This window comes from Micropterus dolomieu, unplaced genomic scaffold (genome assembly GCF_021292245.1).
Source record: "Micropterus dolomieu isolate WLL.071019.BEF.003 ecotype Adirondacks unplaced genomic scaffold, ASM2129224v1 contig_14465, whole genome shotgun sequence".
NCBI lineage: Eukaryota > Metazoa > Chordata > Actinopteri > Centrarchiformes > Centrarchidae > Micropterus > Micropterus dolomieu.
Genome location: NW_025743451.1, coordinates 86,005 through 107,398, shown reverse-complemented (window position 1 = coordinate 107,398; position 21,394 = coordinate 86,005). Strand labels below are relative to the sequence as shown.

Sequence of the window (21,394 nt, the reverse complement as noted above, 5' to 3'; positions counted from 1 at the left end):
TGTGAAAGGGGAAGTCATTTTGTCTTAAATATGATTATTTGTAGAATGCCTTTATTTATTCATTGCATAGTGTACAACAAAACCAACCAATGTTACTTCACACACTTATATATATACTAGTATATGTCAATCAGGCATCAAGGAGATAAACAGGCACGCAATGCATGCAGCAAGGAAAAATGTGGAAAACATGTCCTGTAAACACACAATATCAGCAATAACAGCAATTACTGCTACAAGGAGGGCAACTGCAAGAGTATTTTGAACTATACAAAATAAAGAACAATATTAACAATGATGAATTTACACGTCAGAATATCATCTCATGACCCATCCTTATAGGGTTCAAGCTCACTTTGAGTGGGAATGATTTCAAATGATTTTAACAAACAATGGGTTAGGGTACACTAATTCTCCCACTACAGAAAACAAGATTGAAATATCAGTATGAATTATAAAGTGGTAACAAAATGTCCATTTAGTCTGATTTTAAGATTATGCACTCATGGTTGTTAGTGAGTTGTGCCAATATGTTCAGTAATAATCTGACTGATTGTTGTTAGAATAAGTTGATAAAACAAGAAAAAGAGAAACGAGTGTTAAGTTCATAAACAATCATGACTGGCAAAACATGGGTATCTGAACCTGGACAGTCCTTGGTCTGAGGACAAGAGGGCAATTATGGTCATGTAACCAACCATTTTGTGACGGCCTGCACCTTTCGGTTGCACCGCCTATGGGCGTCGCCCATTTATGTAGCCGTGCATGTGCTTTGGGGAGGTTTCTTATTTGTTCAGCCCAGAGCCATCCCAGTTCAGGAAGTCATAACATGTTTGGTGTATGTCTGGGAGTGGCGGCAGTTGATCACAGAGGTGCTGAGGGAAGCAAGAAAGCGTCGGAGCGACACGTTAGATAGCGAAACCAGTTACAGCGAGGCTGTTAATCCCTCCCGCGTTCACCTTCAGCAACGATCCGTACATCGGCAGCTTCTTCATTAGCAACTCAGCAATAACCTCATAACAACCAGCCAGCCATATATTACAAAACCATTGCCACCAAACCGGACCAGAATCCACTAACAGTCAAGCAGGTCGAAAGTGCCTCCTTTGTTGAATTTTATATTGAGTTGTGCTTTTCATTATTGTTCACTGGTTTCACTCAACGTGAGGGTCCATAACAGCGTATATGTATCCTTTGTGGCACTTGATAGGTAAAATATATTATTCTGTATAAAATCATAAGAAATCTTACGTTTCAGGAGAGAAACCTGACTGGCACCCCAAAAGAAACCCGTAAGTCAAACCGTCACAACTTGACCAACATGACTGCAAATCATTCAAAAGAGAATGTGCACATAGAAGCAGAGAAAACAGTATTAAATACTCAAGGTTCCCAAAATTAATTCAGATATCAAAGTGTTTGCTTCTGGACACTGCATTACGTTCTCCGAATGTTTGAGAAAAAAGGATGTTCCAGAAATATTCTAATATACTGTTTGCACAGATTGAGTGTTTTTCATTTTTGTCTGTGACAAGCCTTATTATTCAGCCTTTTGATGACTGCAAGTACAACATTATTAAGATTCAATAATCTGTTTGTTTCAGTTTTTGTATGTGTGTACAGTGATTGTGTTTTTGTTGGCAGCAGTATTGTGCAAGAACGTATCCTGTGTGACAAAGACGAAAGATTTATGCTGCCCTGCTTTAGATATTCTGTTTTACTGATCCCATGCACCTTCACGCTGGATTCCTACATTGTTGACCCCGGAAGTTTAATTGTAAAAACTTTCTGAAAAGGTAGCAGGGCTGATCTTGTGAGTCATCCTGAAAAGCTTCAATTCTACTCATAAACAGTCTCCGCCGACAGCAGTGAACACAATGCTGCAGTTCACATCAAAGGGAAAACTAAATGAAGTCCTCAGCTGTGTGGGAGCACTTTCAACTGAGTGACAGCAGTAGTGTGGAAGTTATGGTGTTTATTAATTTTACAATTGCTTAATTTCATTACAGATCAAAACAGTCAAATTTCCTACATTTTAAAATTAATCAGTAAACCGTAGGCTGGAATCAAACAACATAATGAACGCATTTAAATAAGCCTAATTATATTAGGCTGATTGTAGAAGAGCATTTTGTCGCTATAGTTAAAATTAAAAGTGAATTTTGTATAACAACATGTTAGATTTAGTTCCGCTACCGGAAATACCGCTCATCCCATGCGCTCTCCGCCTGGACCCCCGCCCGCTAAACTATTCCCCGAATAGCTGCTCGGATCAGACTCTCTCACTCTGGACTCTCAGCTACGGTTCCCCCTGCTTTGTACAGCAGCCACCAACCCGGTTCAGCACGCATCGATTTTCACTCTGCCTGCTCTTTACCTAGTCAATATCAGATTCTTTTAACCTGCAATAAATATTTCTCCCTTTCTTAATCCTGTACTTGGGTCTGCTAGCCTTGCCATAAAGTTAAAAACAAGGATTTGGTAATAATCACTGTTAGCCTAGCTATGAGAATAAATAAACAGAGCGCTCTCTCTCTTTCTCTCTCTCACACATGCACACAGACTTAAAATATTTGACAGTACCTCCAACCATCCCTAATTAAAATGCTAGAGCTTGTTTGTTTAATAGTTTTAAAGTTTTATATTTTTACCTTAGCACAGAGCAGCATTTTGTCAAATTTGAATCAGGCATAAACTTTTTTTGAATCCCCTATCAAAAATTAATTTCAAATTAAATTAGGTTATAAAAGTTATAAACAAACTAATAATCAAGAATTAAAACATTGCCTCTCATTCCACAGGAAACAATGCCATTTATAGATGAAAGTGCACATAAGGTTGTTATAAGTGTGCTCATTTTAATCGTTCTTTTTCTTGTTTTTCAGCCTGTGGGATGAACATTGTTTGTTGGAGGTACCAAAAAGGACAAGAAAATCATAGGTAACTTCATTACAAGACAAAAAGCTTTTCGTTGTTAAGTACTGTTCCCAGACAAGCAATGTGTGCACGCACATGGAGAATGGAGCGGAAAGTCACTAACAGTTGTGAAAACCCCAGACACTTTTGATCTACCTTTATTATCAGTGGCACGTGAAATGAAGAAGTGCATGACGATTTTTCAAACCTGGACCAAATGTGATGTTACTGTTAATGAAGCCTTCTGATTTCACAGAAGAGAAAAGACAAGCTGCAAAGGCCATTCTCGGTATGTTCGGCCAAGATGCCAATAAATACTCGATGGTCATCATAACAAACACTGAGGAGAAAAATAATGCCTCAGTGGATACCGTTATCCACGACTGTGGTCAAAGGCAGCACACACTCAACCTAGATAAAAAAATATCTTTCTAATGACAAACTTCAACTGTTGATGGAAAAAATAGAAAATATGCTCAGCGACAACAGAGGACAATGTGAAACCTTGGTTAAAAAAGTCGATCCCAAGGTAGCAACTCAATGTTGCTACAACCAATGTTGTTCGAAAATGGACGCTAAGAAGACTTCATTAGTCGATAAGAATTTGAAAAAGGTTGGAGAGGAGCGTAGATATTTGAATTCCCTCGTGGGAAATCTACTTGCTGTTTATGCCAGGGATCTAAAAATTAAATCACTAACAATAAATTAACACAATGTTTGAAGGATATGAAAAAGAAGTAATAGAACGGTGGGAAAATCAGGCTGCAGAGGAAAATATGAAATATGAAAAGACCAAAAGGGAGGATCAAATCACAAGAGAACAAGAGGATAAGACGCGAACAGCACTGGAGGAAGACTTTAAGAAACAACTGGAGAGTATGAACAAGAAAAATGAAGAGGAGAAGAGAGATATATCTGAAGAATTTCATGCATTTAAACAGAAGACCATTAAGACCTTTGTTGATCTGATGGCAAAGTAAGTTAACGAAAAAAAGAAACAGAAAAGCATGGTTAAAAATCTGGAAGATCTGAAGAATGAGCACAAAAAGCACATAGCAGATCTGAAAAAAACCTACAGTGACAATATAACAGATCTCAACCAGAGAAAAAGATGGATCTGAAAAAACTAAAGGACAATATAAGAGATCTCTAACCACAGAAAAGATGGATCTGAAACAAGAGCATGAGGACAAAATAAAGCATCTGAAGCTAAATCACTGCGAGGAAATAAAGGATCTGCAGCACAATCATGATGAAAAAATTACATGGCTAAAACAAAAGGAGGATGAAAAAAATAAAGACTCTGAAACATGAGCATGAATGCAACATAATGCATCTTAAACAAGACCATGATGCAACTATTGCAGACCTGAAGTAAAGGCATGATGAGAAAATAATAGATTTAAAGAACGAGAATGACAAAAAAACAAAAGCTCAAGAACAAGAGTGACAGGAAAATGACAGATCTGAAGAAAGAGTGTGAATACAAAGTACAGAATCTGAAACAAGAACACGAGGAGAAGATAAAGCATCTGAAGAAAGCGCATGACAACAACACAGGATTTTGTCGCTTTATGGAAATACTAAAGGAACTACTGCAGGCTCATGACTTGATAAAAATAAAAAATATTGACCCCCCCAACAAACAAACAAACCAATACAGAAAGAAGATGATGACAAAATAACAAACCTAAAGCAAGAGTATGAAGAGAAAATAAAGAATCGAGAAAAAGAGCACAGAGACCAAATAAAGACACTGAAAGAAGACTAATTCCAAGAAAAGATGGATCTGAAACAGGAGTATGACGAAAAAGTAAAGAATCTGAAGGATCACATCAAGGAAATGAGGGACCTGAAGCGAGACTATTATAACAAAACTGCTGCTCAAAAGCAAGAGCATGATGACGAAATAAAAGACCTGAAGCAAGAGCGTGAAGACAACAATAGATGTCTGAAGCAAAAACAACATGGAAATGAAGGATCTAAAGCCAGGGGATGTATTGCAATGGAGTATATTTTTGGTCTGTATATATTTGTTCTGTTTATTATCATTATTGGTCTGTTGTTATCAAACCAATGATCAACATTTAACTATTAGAACTAATGCCATCTGAAGGCTGTAAATGAAGAAGTAAGGGTACAATGTAAGGCTGCACGATTATGGCCAAAATGATAATCACGATTATTTTGATTTTTATTGAGCACGATTATTCATCGATTTAAGGACAAAATATTTTTATTGCACTTTCAAATTTAAATAAACGGACAACTGCTTTCACATCCATGTTGTGCTGCATTTCTGCTAACGTAAATCTTTGCATCAAAATAAGACTGGTCCTTAAAGTGCATCATCTCCTTGAAGTGAAATCTAAATAACATTTTTACCCGGAAAGTCCACTGAGTATGGCTACTGCTGAGCCACGGTCTTGTCCCGTCCTCTGCACAGCGTTAACTTCCACCGGATGCATCTCAGACACATTTCAGCAGCTGAGCACATGGTTCGCTTGTTGTTAGAGCAAAGGCTCTCTGCGACCCGGTTTTGTTCAGTTGTCTGCAGGCTGCATAGGGAGCATTTCAGAATAAGAGAGTTTTGCCTGCTTGTTTTTGATGAGATGTTAAGATTTTGTTGATTTGATAATCAGTGCAGACACATGCGGACTCATGGACTTTGCTGTCTGCTCTGGACTGTAGCAGCAGGAGAGTGCGTGCAGCCAAATCGCCCCCCCTTGGCTGTAAGTTTAGGACGCTAAAATCGTAATCGTGATCAATATTTGATTAATTGTGCAGCCCTAGTACAACATGTGACAATCTCTGTCGCCAGTGAACAATTTTGCTGTTTGTCTGAACTCTGAATATTTTGTCCACTTCATCGCTAACAGTAATAATTTACTTTGCATTATAAATTTCTTTGATTTAGTGTGTTATGTGTACAGTGCATAACTGTAAACCCACGAGTCAACAAAGAAAAGCCACAACATCCGGAAGTTGTGTTTGATCCATTATAATATTGCCTTGAAATTGACTGTTCAGTTGAATTATGTTTTTGTATTGATTACTGCAAATCAGTATCATAAAATCTTAAAATGTTTTTCACACATTCCTACTATAAAAAGATTTACTGTTTTGTTTTTTGGTTAAACTTTATATTTATTTTATTAGTTTTTTCTACATACTTTGTTAAGCAAATTTAATGCAAACATTTTTAATTTGTTGTAGTTGTTTTAGTATTTTTGTTTGTGTTGTTAAAAATGTGCTTGCTAGTGCAATAACTCATTTATAATAACTGATTTTAATATTGTAAATGAGTCACTCAGTTTTATGATGATTTTTCATTTATACATTTTTTTTTGTAAGGAGAGGTGCTTTTATTAGCCATTTTGAATTCATTTCTCAACTACTTAACTCTTAAAAAGCATTCTCGTGTTTCTTTAAATGAAGTGCACACCACACTGATTGACTTAGGGTAATGTAAGACAACTAACAAAAGCTTTCTATTGTGGGCATGGTAGCATTTGTGCATTGAATTAACTTATTTAAGCGGGCCATCAAAATTTGCCAGCAAATCGTAGTCTTTATAGAAGTACATTTCTGTGTTATGTCTAGCATTTCTATATTCCTTATTCTGTTGAAGCAGCAACTACAGTGTTAGCTGCTAATGGTTTTCAGTTTGTAGATGCCAATTTGACCTTATGTGTAAAGGTTTAATGTAATTACAGTATCTTTCACGGCTTAAGTGTTTTTGTTAAATAAGACAATTCTGGGGGAAACTGGTGTATTCAGTCCATTCATTTGTAGGTATGATGGGTGTTTTAATGTTTGCCGAAGCTGCCAAAATCCAAAATTTAATTTTTTCCTATCTAATTGTATGACCACATCATCTATTCATGAGCGGTCTAAAGGCAGTGGTGCTGGTGCAAAATAAGATGACTAAAAAGTAGCTCAAAGTATACACCTGATATAATCATAAATTAAAATCAAGAGAGGGGAAGAACTGAATTTATTTATTTTTTTAAAGAAACTTTTGACAACTGCTGCAAATCCTTTGAAACTGTTCTGAAATAGAGATGTAATAGGTATCTCTAGCACAGTCAATCACCCCTATTCTTGTCCTTAATCCCCTCCTTTCAGTCATCTGAGGGTCCCCAGTGGTGAGACCAAATGTTCCAAGTGGAGCCTACTAAAATTAACTAAACGAAAAAAATGTGTTTCATGGTATTTTAGTATTATAGGGTATTGGTATACAGTGCTTTCACAAACTCCTGGTACTATAGAGGGCAGTTTTGGATAACAAGCATCCACCAAATGTGGGTCAAAGAATTAAGACTTGTTCTTACCTGTACTGTACAACCATCATGTTCTGCTCCCCACAGTGTCTGGCACAGCGGATATACCTCATCCAGCTCGACTTACTGGGATCATTACCATCAATAAAGTGCTGTAACGTCCCCTCTGCGTCATAGATCTGGAACACACAAATACAAAGTGTCAGAACTGAAATTAGTACATGAACTTTTCTCCCCAGCACATCTGTTAAAGACAGACATTTATCTATAAAGGGCAGCAAAATCAGATTGAGCAATTGATGACTAGGGCTGCAACTGCTGCAAAGATTATTTTCATCATCAATTAATGTGCCATTTATTACATCTGATTAAGTTTCTTTGTTTGTTTTATGAACATTCAAAATATGGTGAAAAATGCTGTCAGAATTTCCCAGTACCCGAGGTGATGTCCTGTAAGTATGTAGACCTTGGTTCTAATAGGGGTAGTGTGACTGCTCTTGCCCCTTGCTACACCGATCATCAGTCCAAAACCCTAATGTATTTCATTTACTTGATGATTATTTGAGAGGCTGTAACCAGCAATCGTTTGGTTTTTATAGATAAAAAAGACAAACAATTCATCAATTATTGAAATAATCACCAATTTATTTTCTTCCGATTGATTAGACAACTTATTATTTCAGCTTTAGTTGTTACAACATAAATACTCAAGACATCTTGAGCACAACCAACTAGCTGCCAAAAAAACAACCATATGACACTCAGTCATTAGACCACTACACATCTGCTGTTTTAAAACAGATCCTAAACAACTGCAACCTCGCATAAGCATGGCAGGAAAAGGTTTTTATTTATTGCCTGTCTGATTCACCAGCTCACTGCAAGGCCCGTAAATTGTGACTTAACCACTATATTTCTAAGTATATAAATATAGAAAATAATAAGAACAACAGTTAGAAGGACATTTTTCTTTATCTTTACTTATTTAGTATCAATTGTAGCTGACCATCATGTTAATAGTGGCATTACCCATTATGACACAACATCAACCAGTCAGAAAATAAAGCTCAAATTCTGAATGTTCAGTTTCTCTTTTTATCATGCTTACATTAAATAAAGTGCATTGTTTATACAAAGACTTACAGGTTATTTATTACAGTTTTAACAGATGGACTTGCAGCCTAATGTTACCTGGTAAAGTTCTGTCTGGAATGGATGCTAACCAGCATTTAGCATGTTAACAACCTGCCAATACATGGAAAGCCCTGTCAGAAAGCTGCTGTAAGGTTAGCTAGAAGAAGTTTAAATGAGGCTAGAGAAAAAAAACATCCCTTTAACTACTTCAAAGTATTGCATGAGAGTGAATACCAACCTGCTATGAGCAGTAGGAGAGCCACTAAGTTAACGTTACCTTTTTTTACAGCAACACGTTCATTTTAACTGAGCTAAGCTAAAGCTAGTTAGCTAAGAATGACATAAGAAGGGGAGTTTTTCAGTAACTGAGATAAACACAATACACGTCTATCTGAGAAGGGAACAGGACAGTACCCACCTTTATGTTGAACTGAAATTATTTTGACAAAACACGGGCTCTTTTGAAGGCTACTAACCTGAAGAAAACAGAGGGAAATAAGACCAGCAACATGCAGCTAGCAAACCCGTTTTCTTCTGTCGAGACGCGCCATTACGCTTGACAGTTTCACTTAGGGAGGTAACGTTACTGTAATCTTGTGGTGAACACTGATGCACACTACTGGTGCCTAATGTCGGTTTGAAGGCAAAGCACAGAAAGAATAATTTACTCAGCATAGATGTCTTCCTCAAACTTGAACAAGAAAACCGCGGCCAAACACTCGTGTATCACTCTGCCATGCTGAAAATTAACTACATTACGGTTCCTCCTATCGAAACATTAAAATAAACACACAAGTAAACTGTGCTATGTATATGTATGTTTTACTTGGCGATGTTTCAGTTCTGTCCTCCAAAACAATAAAAATCAGTTAATCTAAAAAATAAATCTCATCATGCTCCTTTTTCTTTATATTTACTTATTTAGTATCAGTTGTAGCTGACCATCATGTTAATAGTGGCATTATTTGTGGATGAGAACTGTTCAGTTCTGTGCATAATTACTACGTTGTACATACCAATTTATGGCATGTCTTTTAAAACTATTGTTATGATGGCTTTTTAATCTGGCCTAGGGCAACAGAAAAAAAGTAATCATCTAAGCCATCTCCTACTTGTTTACAGTTTACATATGTTTTCTGTTAATCAATGATTAGTGTCCCTGTTCAATAAAGCACTAAAATGAAAATAGCTCTTACTGGCAACATTTTTTAAATAGTTTCCACACAACAAAACTGGGGCAAATAGAGTGGGAGTGGGATCAAATATGATTAAGTGTATCCACGTAGTTTAAAGACGGTTAACTAATAAAGAACATAAATGTAAGGAGGATAGAGTGACATTACATCATTGCCGTTTTGCAAGAAGGCAATATTTTAAAATATCAGTGATTTATGTATTGTGGGAAACCCCACAAAAAAAAGTTATTTATGGACAAACTGTGCACCATCCGTGATTTTTTTATTCATTTGCTTTATTTTTGTTGTTGTATTTTTAATCTATGTTGTTGGCTTTGCTTTTTAGAAAGTTTTCAAATGTAATTTCATTCATATAGCTACAGTCTGTTATCTCTTTTCTGATTGTGCTTGATTTGTCGGACTTCAATATAAAAACAGACACTGGACTTAAAAGCATCAGGACGTATTACAGATCTAAAACAACAGAGGAGAAAACAATCAGATGTTTAAATTAAGAGACAAGCTAACAACTAGAAAGCTGTTAAGTCTCACTTCAACAAATGCTGCTTTTTGCTGAATATACACAACCTTCAGTTAAATAAAAAGTTTGTTCCAGAGTATTTATAACCAAAGATTAGTTTAAGTGATGAACTGTAAAACTGTGGGTAGTACAAGCATATTTATGGTAAAACAAAGTCAAAAATATGTACATTTTAAGATATCCATCACATAATTGTGTGATCATGTTACAGTTTAAGGTCAGGGTCGAGTCCTACACTTGCAGTTTAAACAAAAAGAAATAACTCCAGTTGATTTGAAATGTTTTAAACAAGCCTCAGCAACAAATCATTAGCCTCTTATCCGCAGGCATGCTAAAGCTGTGATTATTACAGGCCTGCTGGGTGTTAAACGTTATACAAACCTGATTTACACCTGCTTAAAAGCCTCGCTGCTCCGTCTGCCAACGTCTCAGTCATAAAAACAAGTTTTGAGGTCTAAAAATACTTCTTCAGAGCAACAGGGGAAAATAGCACATGAAACAAGATGCACGAACATGAAACATAAACCAAATAAGTCTCCATTTAAACAAAGGAGCTTTTTTCTTTTGCTGCTCTCGTTACAGGGCAAAAAGGCTGAGCCATCAGCCCAACCAGTGCAACATATGCCAACAAGCAGCGACCAGTCTGCACTGAAACTTTTCTGTGGATCATCATGGTCTGTACTCATGAAATATTCAAATGAATGGTCAAATTGTCATGAAAGTATTACTTTTTCTACTGATGACCCCATGACCTCTCTCCTCTAGTGCTACAGTCAGGACAAACTTTACATTTTACCTTATTGCTAACCACATTTCACACCAGACATGAGAAATCAGCAGCATGTAAGCAGTATGAAATCTCATCCAGCTGGAATGAATCCACACTGATTCCAACCTGAAAACCTGCTGACATCAGACGTTTTGTGGACAGAAAGTAGTTCAGTGGGCTCCATAAGAGGTGTGCAAGAAGAGAAGATGTGAGCCATTTATTTTATTTCCTCGCCCACTGTAGCTAATTGTAAAAATGGATGGATTGGAAAATGGATTTGAACGGTTGCCTGTGGAGAAAACGCTTTACTCAATACACCAGAGAACAAGCAAAAGGTAAAATTCAGAGCTTAAAAACTCCGCAGGGAATTGAGTTGTGTGGATTGCAGACTATCCTCACCAGAAAAACAGGCGTATAGGTGGATTATGCAGCAGTTTATTACGAGCCATATTTTTCTGTTAGGCCGTGAAGAAGACAAGTACGTAGCCAAAGAGCGACAAAGTCTGTATAAGGAGGTGCTGGGGAGGATGTGTCAAGTCAACTTTCACTCAGGAGGACAGAGGTTAGGGTCTCACATTTTTGATCCACAGACAAGCTTAAAGAAAGGATCCTACATTTTCCATAATTCTCCATAGCTTCTTTCGTCAAACTCCTCCTGTCTAGTAGTCACCCATATATATTATACGCCTCCAGTTTGTAACACAGACTTTTTATTTGAAATCTGTAGTCTCCATAGTGACCATGTCCTCTTCAGGTCTTCATAGTGAAGAGGAGACAATGTGACTCAGGACTGTTTGGCAGTAGTTTACAATGTTCTTATTATTATTTTGTCATCATGATTGTCCATACTGTAATTATACTGTGTTGGTCTAGTCTGAACACACAACATCTATTGCATGTCTGTCTGTCCTCTTAGAGGGATCCCTCCTCTGCTGCTCTTTCTTCCTTTTCCCCCTGTTAAAAGGGTGGAGTGAGGGGTTTCTCCATCTAAATCTAGGACAGAGGGTGTTGTATGCTGTACACATTATAAAACCTTTGGAGGCAAATTTGTGAAATCGGGCCTTATAAATAAATTTGGACTTGAAAATTGACATGACATCGCTAGGCTTATTTTCTCAGACTTGACAAAGATCTTCCAGAGGCGCAGAAGACTTTATATAACTGTTTTCGAAAGGTAAGCATTACTCCTCGTGACCAGTGAACTCAAAATCCTGAAGTGTCGGGTTGGCAGAGTGCCTCTTCAAGAAAATCTCCCCAGAGACTCCGCAGCAACCTCTCAGGGAGACCAGGACAGGTGGAGAGAGACAGGAAATGAGGGAGTGAAAGAGGGGACAACATGTAGCAAAGGCAAAAGCCTTGTACGTAGAGTGCGCTCTACCAGCAGAGCTAACTGTGCCCCGTTTTATTAGTTTCTTTATAGAAAAATTTAAAGGTACCTTAACAATATATTCACTTTTTAGTTAGTAAATACAGTTATTGTGTTATACTGTAGTTTGATTCTGGTCCTAGTAGCCCCTAGTTTCCATCGCAAACAAAATTTCATTCCCTTTTCTGGAGAAAAGCATGTAAATTGTGTTGGTTTTTTTTTTTTTTTACTTTTTTACTACTATTAACTATCTCCCCAGTGTGGAAAGTTTGGAGTTGTGATTTTTGCTATAAAAATTTTAAAAAATCTGACTTTTACAATTGGACTTTTAGTGTAAAAGCAACATAAAAATAAAACAATAAATGAATAAATAAATTGCCGAATTGACAGCTATAAGAAGCAGTTAAAATGAGTCGATGTCCCTCAACCTCTGTGTTCATTATTAATCTATCCCTCCATCCATCCGTGGTGATGCAGTGTGACTGTATTGAGGAGGCGTTGAGTGCGTTTATAAGGTGATGACCTGAGCCAATAGCCGGCCTCTCTGCTGTCCATACAGCCAGCAAACAATCAATGCTGTAAATGACTGTGAGAATCAAAGGAAACAGCCTCATTTGTTATTCTCTGCATGTAAGCACTTTAATGTCTGTCATTGTCTGTCTACAGACGCTCCTGCCTTATTCTGATTCATTATCGCATACAGCGTTATGTTCGTTTTTTACATGCATGTTGAATTACTTTTACACTGTTTACTTCATGTGTAGGTGTTGTGTTTATCATAAACTGATCTTTCAAATTAAATTCCCTGCTTCTTACTGCGAGACTCTGAGTCAGAATATCTTTGTTAAAGCTACACAGTGCTGCAAAAGCTCTGGCTGACGTGAAGTGTCCGCTCAAAATGTAAAACCAGCACTAAAACACCTATTTCAATAAACCCAAATGGTACTAGGCATCTTAACAGAGATTCTAACTAATGAATATACAAAATAATCAGTGACTTTTTAAAACAACAAAAGTCAACATGTATCCAGCTCATAAATCTTGTACTTTTTGTACACTCAACGGCCTGGTTGTTCTTTTCTGCCGTAAAAGAAGGAAATTATGTATTTTGGTGATTGTTTTGTTTGGAATATAGAGAAGGCGTTAGCAGTATTAGCTACCATGACTAAATGAGACCTCCTACAGAAAGGTTCTTAAACTTGCGCCCACTAAACAATTTTCCTCAGGCGGATGTTTATAAACTATTATATTATAACACTTCTTTATTTTTTTTGAGTCCGAGTCTTTTTTGAGTAGTTTTTCTAGCATGGATGGAAAAACCAGAGGACAATGATAAGGTTCATGTTAAGAGGCACCACAAATCACTTTTAATTTCATCAATGAAAACTATCAAGAAAAATATTTGTTGGCGAATGAACAAAAAAATACAAAAACTAAACGCAAAAGTAACTCTTGAATGCAAGAACTATGACAATATGTATTACATTTTCATGAAACAATAAAAAACTAAACAATAATGTGAAAGGAGGTCAAATGAACTAATTAGTTTAGATGCAAAGTCTTATTCAACGACTTGCAGAATCCTGCAATGCAGCTCCTCCGCCACCCAAAAGTACCTGTTTACAGGCCTGCGCTTGGTAGGAAAATACTTATGGACTAAATAAACGGGAAGCTGCAACAAAACAGCTGGGACAAACAATTAAAACATGCAAGCGGCATGCAAGCTAACATAACTTTATCAAGTACCGTGGATGTAACGATAACGTTACTTTCAGTCGGCTATCCTTCATGATGCCATGACAGTGGTTCTCCAATGTTTTCTGTCATGAAACCTTCAGAAGCTGAAAAAAGTTCATGCCTCCCTTCATACATTAACCGATTGAATTCTCATCAATCATTTACTGTACTGGGGGGCCAAAAAATAAAACCCAGTCCCAGCCCAGTTTAATTAGAAATAAAAGAAATGATTCAGGTCAACAACTTTTTTTTTTTAAATTCCCTAAATAAATCACATTCATTTAACTTAGTTTCCCCTCCGTATTTTTCCCCAGGTCATCCATGTCCTCCCCTGCAGGGGCTCGATGACTCCCCTAAACCTCACAACAGAGTTCTCTCCATGCACTCCATTGTCACTGACGTCTATTTAAACAAATCACAGCATGTTTAACAGCTTCCCGTGTCGTCCTGCTCCACTTTACTCAGCTCTGCAGTCTAGAGCATGGACCAAAAGTTAGTTGGTTTAAATGTGGTATAAAGAGTATTGTTGTTGTTCAGTCTACTATAGATTGAGCACTGATCTAGAACAGATGTTAAACCTTTAACCAGAGACATTGTTCAGATGTGTGACCAGATGCCTACCAGACATTAACATCATAAATAATAAAAAAGTTATTTTCTGTGACCACTGTATTAAAAGCAATAAGAAGCTCTAAACTAGCAGGTTGACAGTAAAGATATACGAACAAAACTGTACAGTAGCAGGTTAAAGCTATATCATGTGCCTAAACATAACCATAAAAAACAGGTGGCATCCAGGTGACATGTTAGTTGTACGAGAGAGGATTCCATGAAGGGCACACTACTTCCTGCATCTACCCTAACTCTACATAGATTGTGCAACGCAGATTTGTCCATTATGAACATAATTCCACAGGCTGGATGTAAAATATAGAACATGTGTTGTACATTTATATAACTAGACAACCAAGTCTGAAACTAATCTTTAAGAAATTCAGTCATGGTTGACAATTGGCAGCCGACAATTTATAGTTTATAGGGACACACTGAAATTCCTGAACAAAGAAAAATATCAAATTATCTTTTATGCTACATTAATCAGTTCTTTTTTTCTCTTCATTGGGGTTTTCAAATCGTCTTGGCTCAGTAGGTAAAGTAGGTCACATACTAATCTGAAGGCTGGTGGATTGATCCCTCCTCCAGTCTGCACCTCGAAGTGTCCTTGGGCAAAAGACTGAACTCCTCTCTGTGCAGCTGACACCTTACATGGTTTACAATCAGTGTATAAATGTGTGAAACTTGTTAAATATGCATGAATAAACACTAATTTCCGAAATTTCTGTCGGGAAGGGGATGGCATAGGAGTCATTCTTCTATTATTGGGATGGGACAGGAGTAGTTTTTTTTACTCTTTCATGGGATTAGGATGGGACTAGAGTATGTATGTGGGAGTGGGACAGGACAGAAGTGAAAATCCACCCCCATGTCACCCTCTAGTGTAAAGTGCTTTGAGAGGTTGGAAGACTAGAAAGGTGCAATTTAAGTACAGTCCATTTACCTTTTACATTTCTTTGCCTCATGTAAAACACTTAATAAGAATACAATAAGGTGCTACACAAATACCTGCATGTGTGTATACTGTGCTTTATACTAATATTTGTGAATGAATGCATTTTGCCATGATGCCTGTTGTATACTGTCCCAGCGTGGTTTTGACAGAGTAATATTTTCAATGTAGTAACTCTGATAAGAAGTTAAATCGTGTTCTCACTAACAGCTGTGAGCGACCCTCTGCTGACTGCACAGTGAAACGTCTGAAGCTGCAGCGAACTCCAGCCTCTCGGACCAGCAGCTGGTTTCCAGCCTGATGCTGTTCTGTCAAAGACATTTGGCTGCCTGTGTTTATCGAATCCATCGCTACAAAATTCCATCTGCAAGACAAACGGCCAAATATAACATGTTGTTTAGTTCAACCGCTAGAAAATGTTGCAAACACCGCCAGGCTGCCGGCTTCACTTCACAGCTCCGGCTGTCATTTTTCCATCCGAGCAAAACAGCCATGACAAAACTTGATTTTTTTTCGTTACAGCTTCGGTTTCTTAAAGCTCAATAACTTATCTTTGTTTGACCTTCAGTTTGTCCGGGACAGATGACCCTTTCAGCACCGCACTGCTTTATATTCACACACTGAGACCACACATCATATGAGCTGCTGCTGCTGCTGCTGGAGGAGCTGAGGGTGCAGTGCTTTGTTCAAAAGAACTTGAGCAACGGTGGTTAAACTCCAGAAGTGAACTAACTAACAATTATTTGCATTATTGATAATTCTGCCAGTTATTTTCTGGATTAATTGTTTTAAACTTGATTGGAAAATGAATGTCAGAAATTCCTTGAGTCCAACGTGACGTCTTCAACTGTTTTGTTATGTTCAACCAATAATCCAAACGCAAAAGATATTTAGTTTATAATGATATAAAACAGAGAAAATCAGCTAATACTTATAATGGAGAAGCTGGAAGCGGCGAATGTTTGGCATGTGTGCTTGAAAAGGAGAGATGAATCTGTTGTCAGAAAGTGGATCCATATTCTGTTGATTGTTTCAGCTCAAACCAAATTGTATTTTGAAATTATTTTTTGTTCACAAGTATCATTTTCTAGTGTCTTGTAAAAGTCAACAATTTAAAAACAATCTAAATTTCAAAGGGCACAATCCATTTTCATCAAGTTAAGGAGCTTGTTGATCAGTTTCAGAAACTCACTAATAATATGTTGACTCTGCTTAACTCTGCAGAACTGTCTGGTGTGTCCAATACTGAAAAATTATGTTATGGACACAGACTTTTTAATATCCCTGAAATGTATTTTAAACTCTTGTTCAGATCCAAAGTTTCCAAAGATACAAAATGTGTCTTTTGGGGGCAATAAACAAAATGAGGTACAAGACATTTTCATTTCACAGAGAAGCCATAAAACCATGGTGCTTATCTATTTGTTATAAACACCATACACAGTGGAAAACGGGTTTTGAGATTTAAAGAAATCCTATAGGCACATTTAAGGAGAAATCAGCCTTCAAGATGCTGATTCAAAAAGTTCCCACATACATTTAAATGTACTTAACTTATATCAAGTTACTAATTAATTTTCTTTTTAAGATCTAATGAAGAGGTCACAGAGTAACAGGAAGTGGAATGAAACTGATTATTTACTTTGAGCTTTTTAGTGAAACTGAAGTGAAGGATGTCAGAGAGACGGAGAGTCTCATCTGTCTCTGCCTCTTTACATTTACAAGAACCAGAGGAGTGGAGGAAAGAGGGAAGGATTAACTCTCTCTCTCTCTCTTACACACACACACACACACACACACACACACACAAAAACACACTACAGCCTGTGTGTGTTTTAAGAGGGTGGATTACAGCTCTCTCTTTCAGTCATTGATCTCTGTTGTCAGTGCTTCACTTACTGCTCTGTCACTGTCCAAACACACACACACACACACACACACACACACACACACACACACACACACACACTATCTATCACAGATATTTTGTTATTTGCATTTTGCACTAAAATCTGAAAGAATCTAAAATTTTAATTAGAAGGTTTGATTTGTAAAGGAATAATACAACATACTTATTTGTTTTATGGGAAGAGATGTTAAATTGATACCTCTCATGTTTGTATCTCACGTAGGAAGCTAGGTTAACTTTGTAGCCTGGCTCAGTCCAAAAGTAACTAAATATACCTTCCAGCTCCTGTAAAGCTCACTAATCAACAAGCAGAAACTCCAGGAAGTTACTGCTCCCTGCCAAGAAATAGTACAGCTTATAACCTGCACTGAGTGAATTTACTCAAGCAGAGATGTTTTAAAGAGCCTATAAGGACATTGGTAAAAGTATTTTCGAGGTGCATTACTTTACTTTATACTTCAACTCCACTACAGAGAGAAATAGTACTTTTCACCACACTATATTTACAGTTTTTTTCTATTGCTAAGATGCAATGGTCACAACTGAAGCCACTTTTTCAAAACTCTTCACACAGTCTGCATTACCAACATGCATCCTGGCCAAACAATTAATCTCACCTCCAAAAGTGACTCAAACCACCAAAACACTTCATATAAGCCTCAAAATAAACTTGTTCAGCCAAAACACTGGCAACAATACCCACTCAGAAAGCATACATTATCACTCAGACCACACTGACCTACCCACATTTATGCAAATTATTACGTACATTTGTCTGCTGTTTCCTACATTATCAATTGCTTACAGTATGTCATGTTGATCACAGTGTATTACAGTATACTGGTTCTTTGTTGTGTAACTGTGAATCCTGTCCAATCTCTTGCAATGTTTACTGTAACTCTGTACTGTTGAAATTGATCTATGCCATACAGAAAAAGTACAGGCTTGTGCATTTTCAATCAATGTCATCAAAAGTTTAGCCATAGTTTACCAATACAAATAGTTTTGCAAATGTGCTGAATGTGCCAAAACAAAGCGACTGAGAAAAAAGAACTGGAAGAAACCTGTAACATATTTTCACTTTATTGACTGTACTATAGTATGTGTTACAAGAATGAATCAGAAATGCATTCAGTAATTTACTTGTGGAAAAAAAGAAGTTCCTGACATTTCAGTGCTGCAGTACACTTTTTTTCGGTTGTTTACATAGTTAACACTGGTACCTGAGACCCAATGACCACAGTCTATAATTGATGTACCATCCCCTTGAACCAATTCTGCTAAAATATAAGCATGTTTTCTTGCTTTACACTCAGCTTGCAGTTTTACAGTAAAACCACATTCAAAACATTACACATATTTCACTAAAACATAAAATGGATGTAAATGTTCTGCAAAGATTTTCTGTATATATATATATATCTGTCCAGCTACAGCAAAAATGCAGGAAATTTGCAAACATTTTGTTTTGAACGTGTTTTTAACAGTTTAGGACACAAAATGTGCTGCAGATATATAGTGTTTCACAGGTGGTGAAGTAGTAATGGGAAAAGAGTTCTTGGATTTTGGAGAAAGTGGTCATTGAATGCATTTTGTGTGAAAGCAATGAAAAATTATTCACAGTTTGGCCCACATACACTTCTGTTTCGCTGACTGTGTGAAGAGTGTTGACAATGTGACTTCAGTTTTGACCAGTGCAGGTTAGCAATTGAAAAAAACTGTATTCCACAGCTTTAGCTAGTAGTTATTTTTCATTGAAGACCTTAGACAAAAAGTTCATACAATGCAAGACATTTAAAAAGATTAATTTAATTATAATAATAATATATAGTATTATAATATTTTTTATCAGTGGCCCTCTACAAAACCAAAAAAAGCCTCTGTGGGCTATAGCTTCATACTGACCTCACAGACATAAGAGTGGTGTCTTACCATCTAACTCTGCAATACTGAAGTGAATAGTTGTATTTCCCAAAATGCTGAACTATTCCTTTAAAACACAGATTTTCAGTGGATTATTGCAAATAATAAAGAATCTGCTCTGTATGACACGTCATAGAGTTTACCTCATTTTGGGGTTCAGTGTTGTCTATTTGATAAAATAAGAATATTAATTGTTTTGCATTTTTGTGCTAAACAGCCACTCGTCCTTTCTGAATGACAGCTGTTGGTGAGCGATCTGCACAACCTCAACCAACAGCTGAGTGTGTGTGTGTGTGTGTGTGTGTGTGTGTGTGTGTGCGTGTGTGTGCGAGTGTGTGTGAGACAGAAAGTGTGTCTGAAATTTACTGACAGTGATTTGACCTTTCGACCTTATTAGAGAGAGACGCTATTACCAAGCAGACGCTACAGAGATACCCTGTGTGTGAGTGTGTTTCCAGACAGGAAAGCGTCTCAGCTATCAGTTCAAAACACTTAACTGCAGCTCTGAAGCAACACTGGCATGCAAATGGCTGCTTCGCCATCAGAGGACGATGTGTGTGTGATGAGTGTGCGTGTGTGTTAAATGCATTTATCACTGGGTGTGTGACGTGTGTGTGTGTGTGTCAGCAAGTCACTAATGCAGCTGTGAGCTATCATGTCTAAAGGTGTTCCAACACTCACACACAAAACATTTCAAATCCTTCATCAGCAGAGTTCAGCGGGTCCTTCTAAGTTTTCTCAAGATGATTTGTTTTGTTTTGGACTGGAGGTTTCTCCTCTGAGAAACCTCACACCCTTTGCCCAAAAGCTCAAATAACCCTAGAAAAACCTTGAAAGACACACGTTAAGAGAGGAGCGAATGCAGGAGCGCAAAAATAAAATATTGTCAGCCATTAAGAGTGTGTTGAGATACAAATTGTAAAAATTAACTAAAATCAACTTCTGGCTTGTTAAACATGAGCGGTATGATACGACTGAGTCATAATTTACAGAACATTTCATGTGACAAGAAAATCTGACAATTGCCCGCGCAACTTGCCCCCGCATTTTAATAACCCCTGGTACTGACGAACTGAAGAGCAGTGTTCTTGCTGCTGTTGTGGTGCATTCAAGTACTGGTGGAAATTTTAAGGATTGAGAGTCAGGTGCTGAAAAGTGCTGCATTCATGAGCCGCTGTCAGAGAATAAAATTCTCTGGATGCCTTGAAAAGGATAACATACTTTTTGAGATGTTCTTGCAAAAAAAAAGGTCTCTGTGTTGCAATCAAGTCTCAAATATCAGATGTCAGAGCTTCCAACAAGCACATGAACACACCGAATTTCAAATCAGTCCACACTTTCAGCTGTACTGTCCAACATGACATGATTGTCAAGTTAATCTTATATTGCCCAAAATCACACACTTGCCTGAAAGGGCTTTTGAAATCTGCAGGCACACGATACTAAACAGGTAAGTAGAGCTATAGGATGGTGTGCTGTAGTTTCTGATTGGTTATCTTGGTCAATGCAACAGTTAAAGGCATTTTAAAAACACAGATTTGTTTCATTTAGACATCAAACTGACCAGTCAGCTGTTTTTCTCATCAGTATAAAAGATGTTTATATGCTCAGTAACCACTCAGCTGGATCTACAGTCAGAACATCAGCATCAGAAAAAGGCAGACTGTCAGTCTTCTTCGTCTCTTTCTTTACAGAACACGCTGTTGTCTTCTTCATCTTCTTATTCAGTCCAAATCCTGTAAAACTGTTCCTGAGAGCCGATCAATGCTCACACACTTCTGTTCTACAGCTAATCAATGAAAGTCCACTAATACTACTGTTATCTGCTCTCTTCATCTGCCTCCTCCTCCTCCTCCTCCTCCTTCTCCTTATCTTACCATGTCTCATCCTCACTCCCTCCTCCCCTTCTCCTTCCTCCTTCACCTCTTCCTCCTTTTCCTAATGTTAGTGTGTCTCATCCTCCCTCAGGTGACAAAATAGTGTGAACAGCTCATGAAAAAGAACATTTAACATTTTTTTCTCCAAGAAATCCTCTGTGCAGAGCCAAACCAACTTGGAATGTGTCTACTAACAG

General features: G+C 37.4%; 1 protein-coding gene across 6 annotated transcripts in view; it reads right to left on the bottom strand.

Annotated features, from left to right (window-relative positions):
- Positions 1-747: 747 nt before the first annotated feature.
- Positions 748-21,394, bottom strand: part of LOC123966867 (putative histone-lysine N-methyltransferase PRDM6) — a 43,202-nt gene continuing 22,555 nt past the window's right edge. Inside the window, exons 1-3 of one of the 6 annotated variants that reach the window (XR_006824095.1) lie at positions 8,810-9,140; positions 8,391-8,444; positions 7,255-7,378 (exon numbers count right to left, since the gene is read on the bottom strand). Coding sequence is in view for 1 of the 6 variants with exons in the window: in XM_046042961.1 (XP_045898917.1) it covers positions 815-875; positions 7,251-7,378 (189 nt within the window). In the remaining 5 variants the exon portion in view is untranslated. Of the gene's footprint in view, positions 876-7,093; positions 7,104-7,248; positions 7,379-8,390; positions 8,445-8,751; positions 9,141-21,394 lie in introns of those variants that run through there. The other 5 variants (XM_046042961.1, XR_006824093.1, XR_006824091.1 and 2 more) reach the window with 5 other exon arrangements.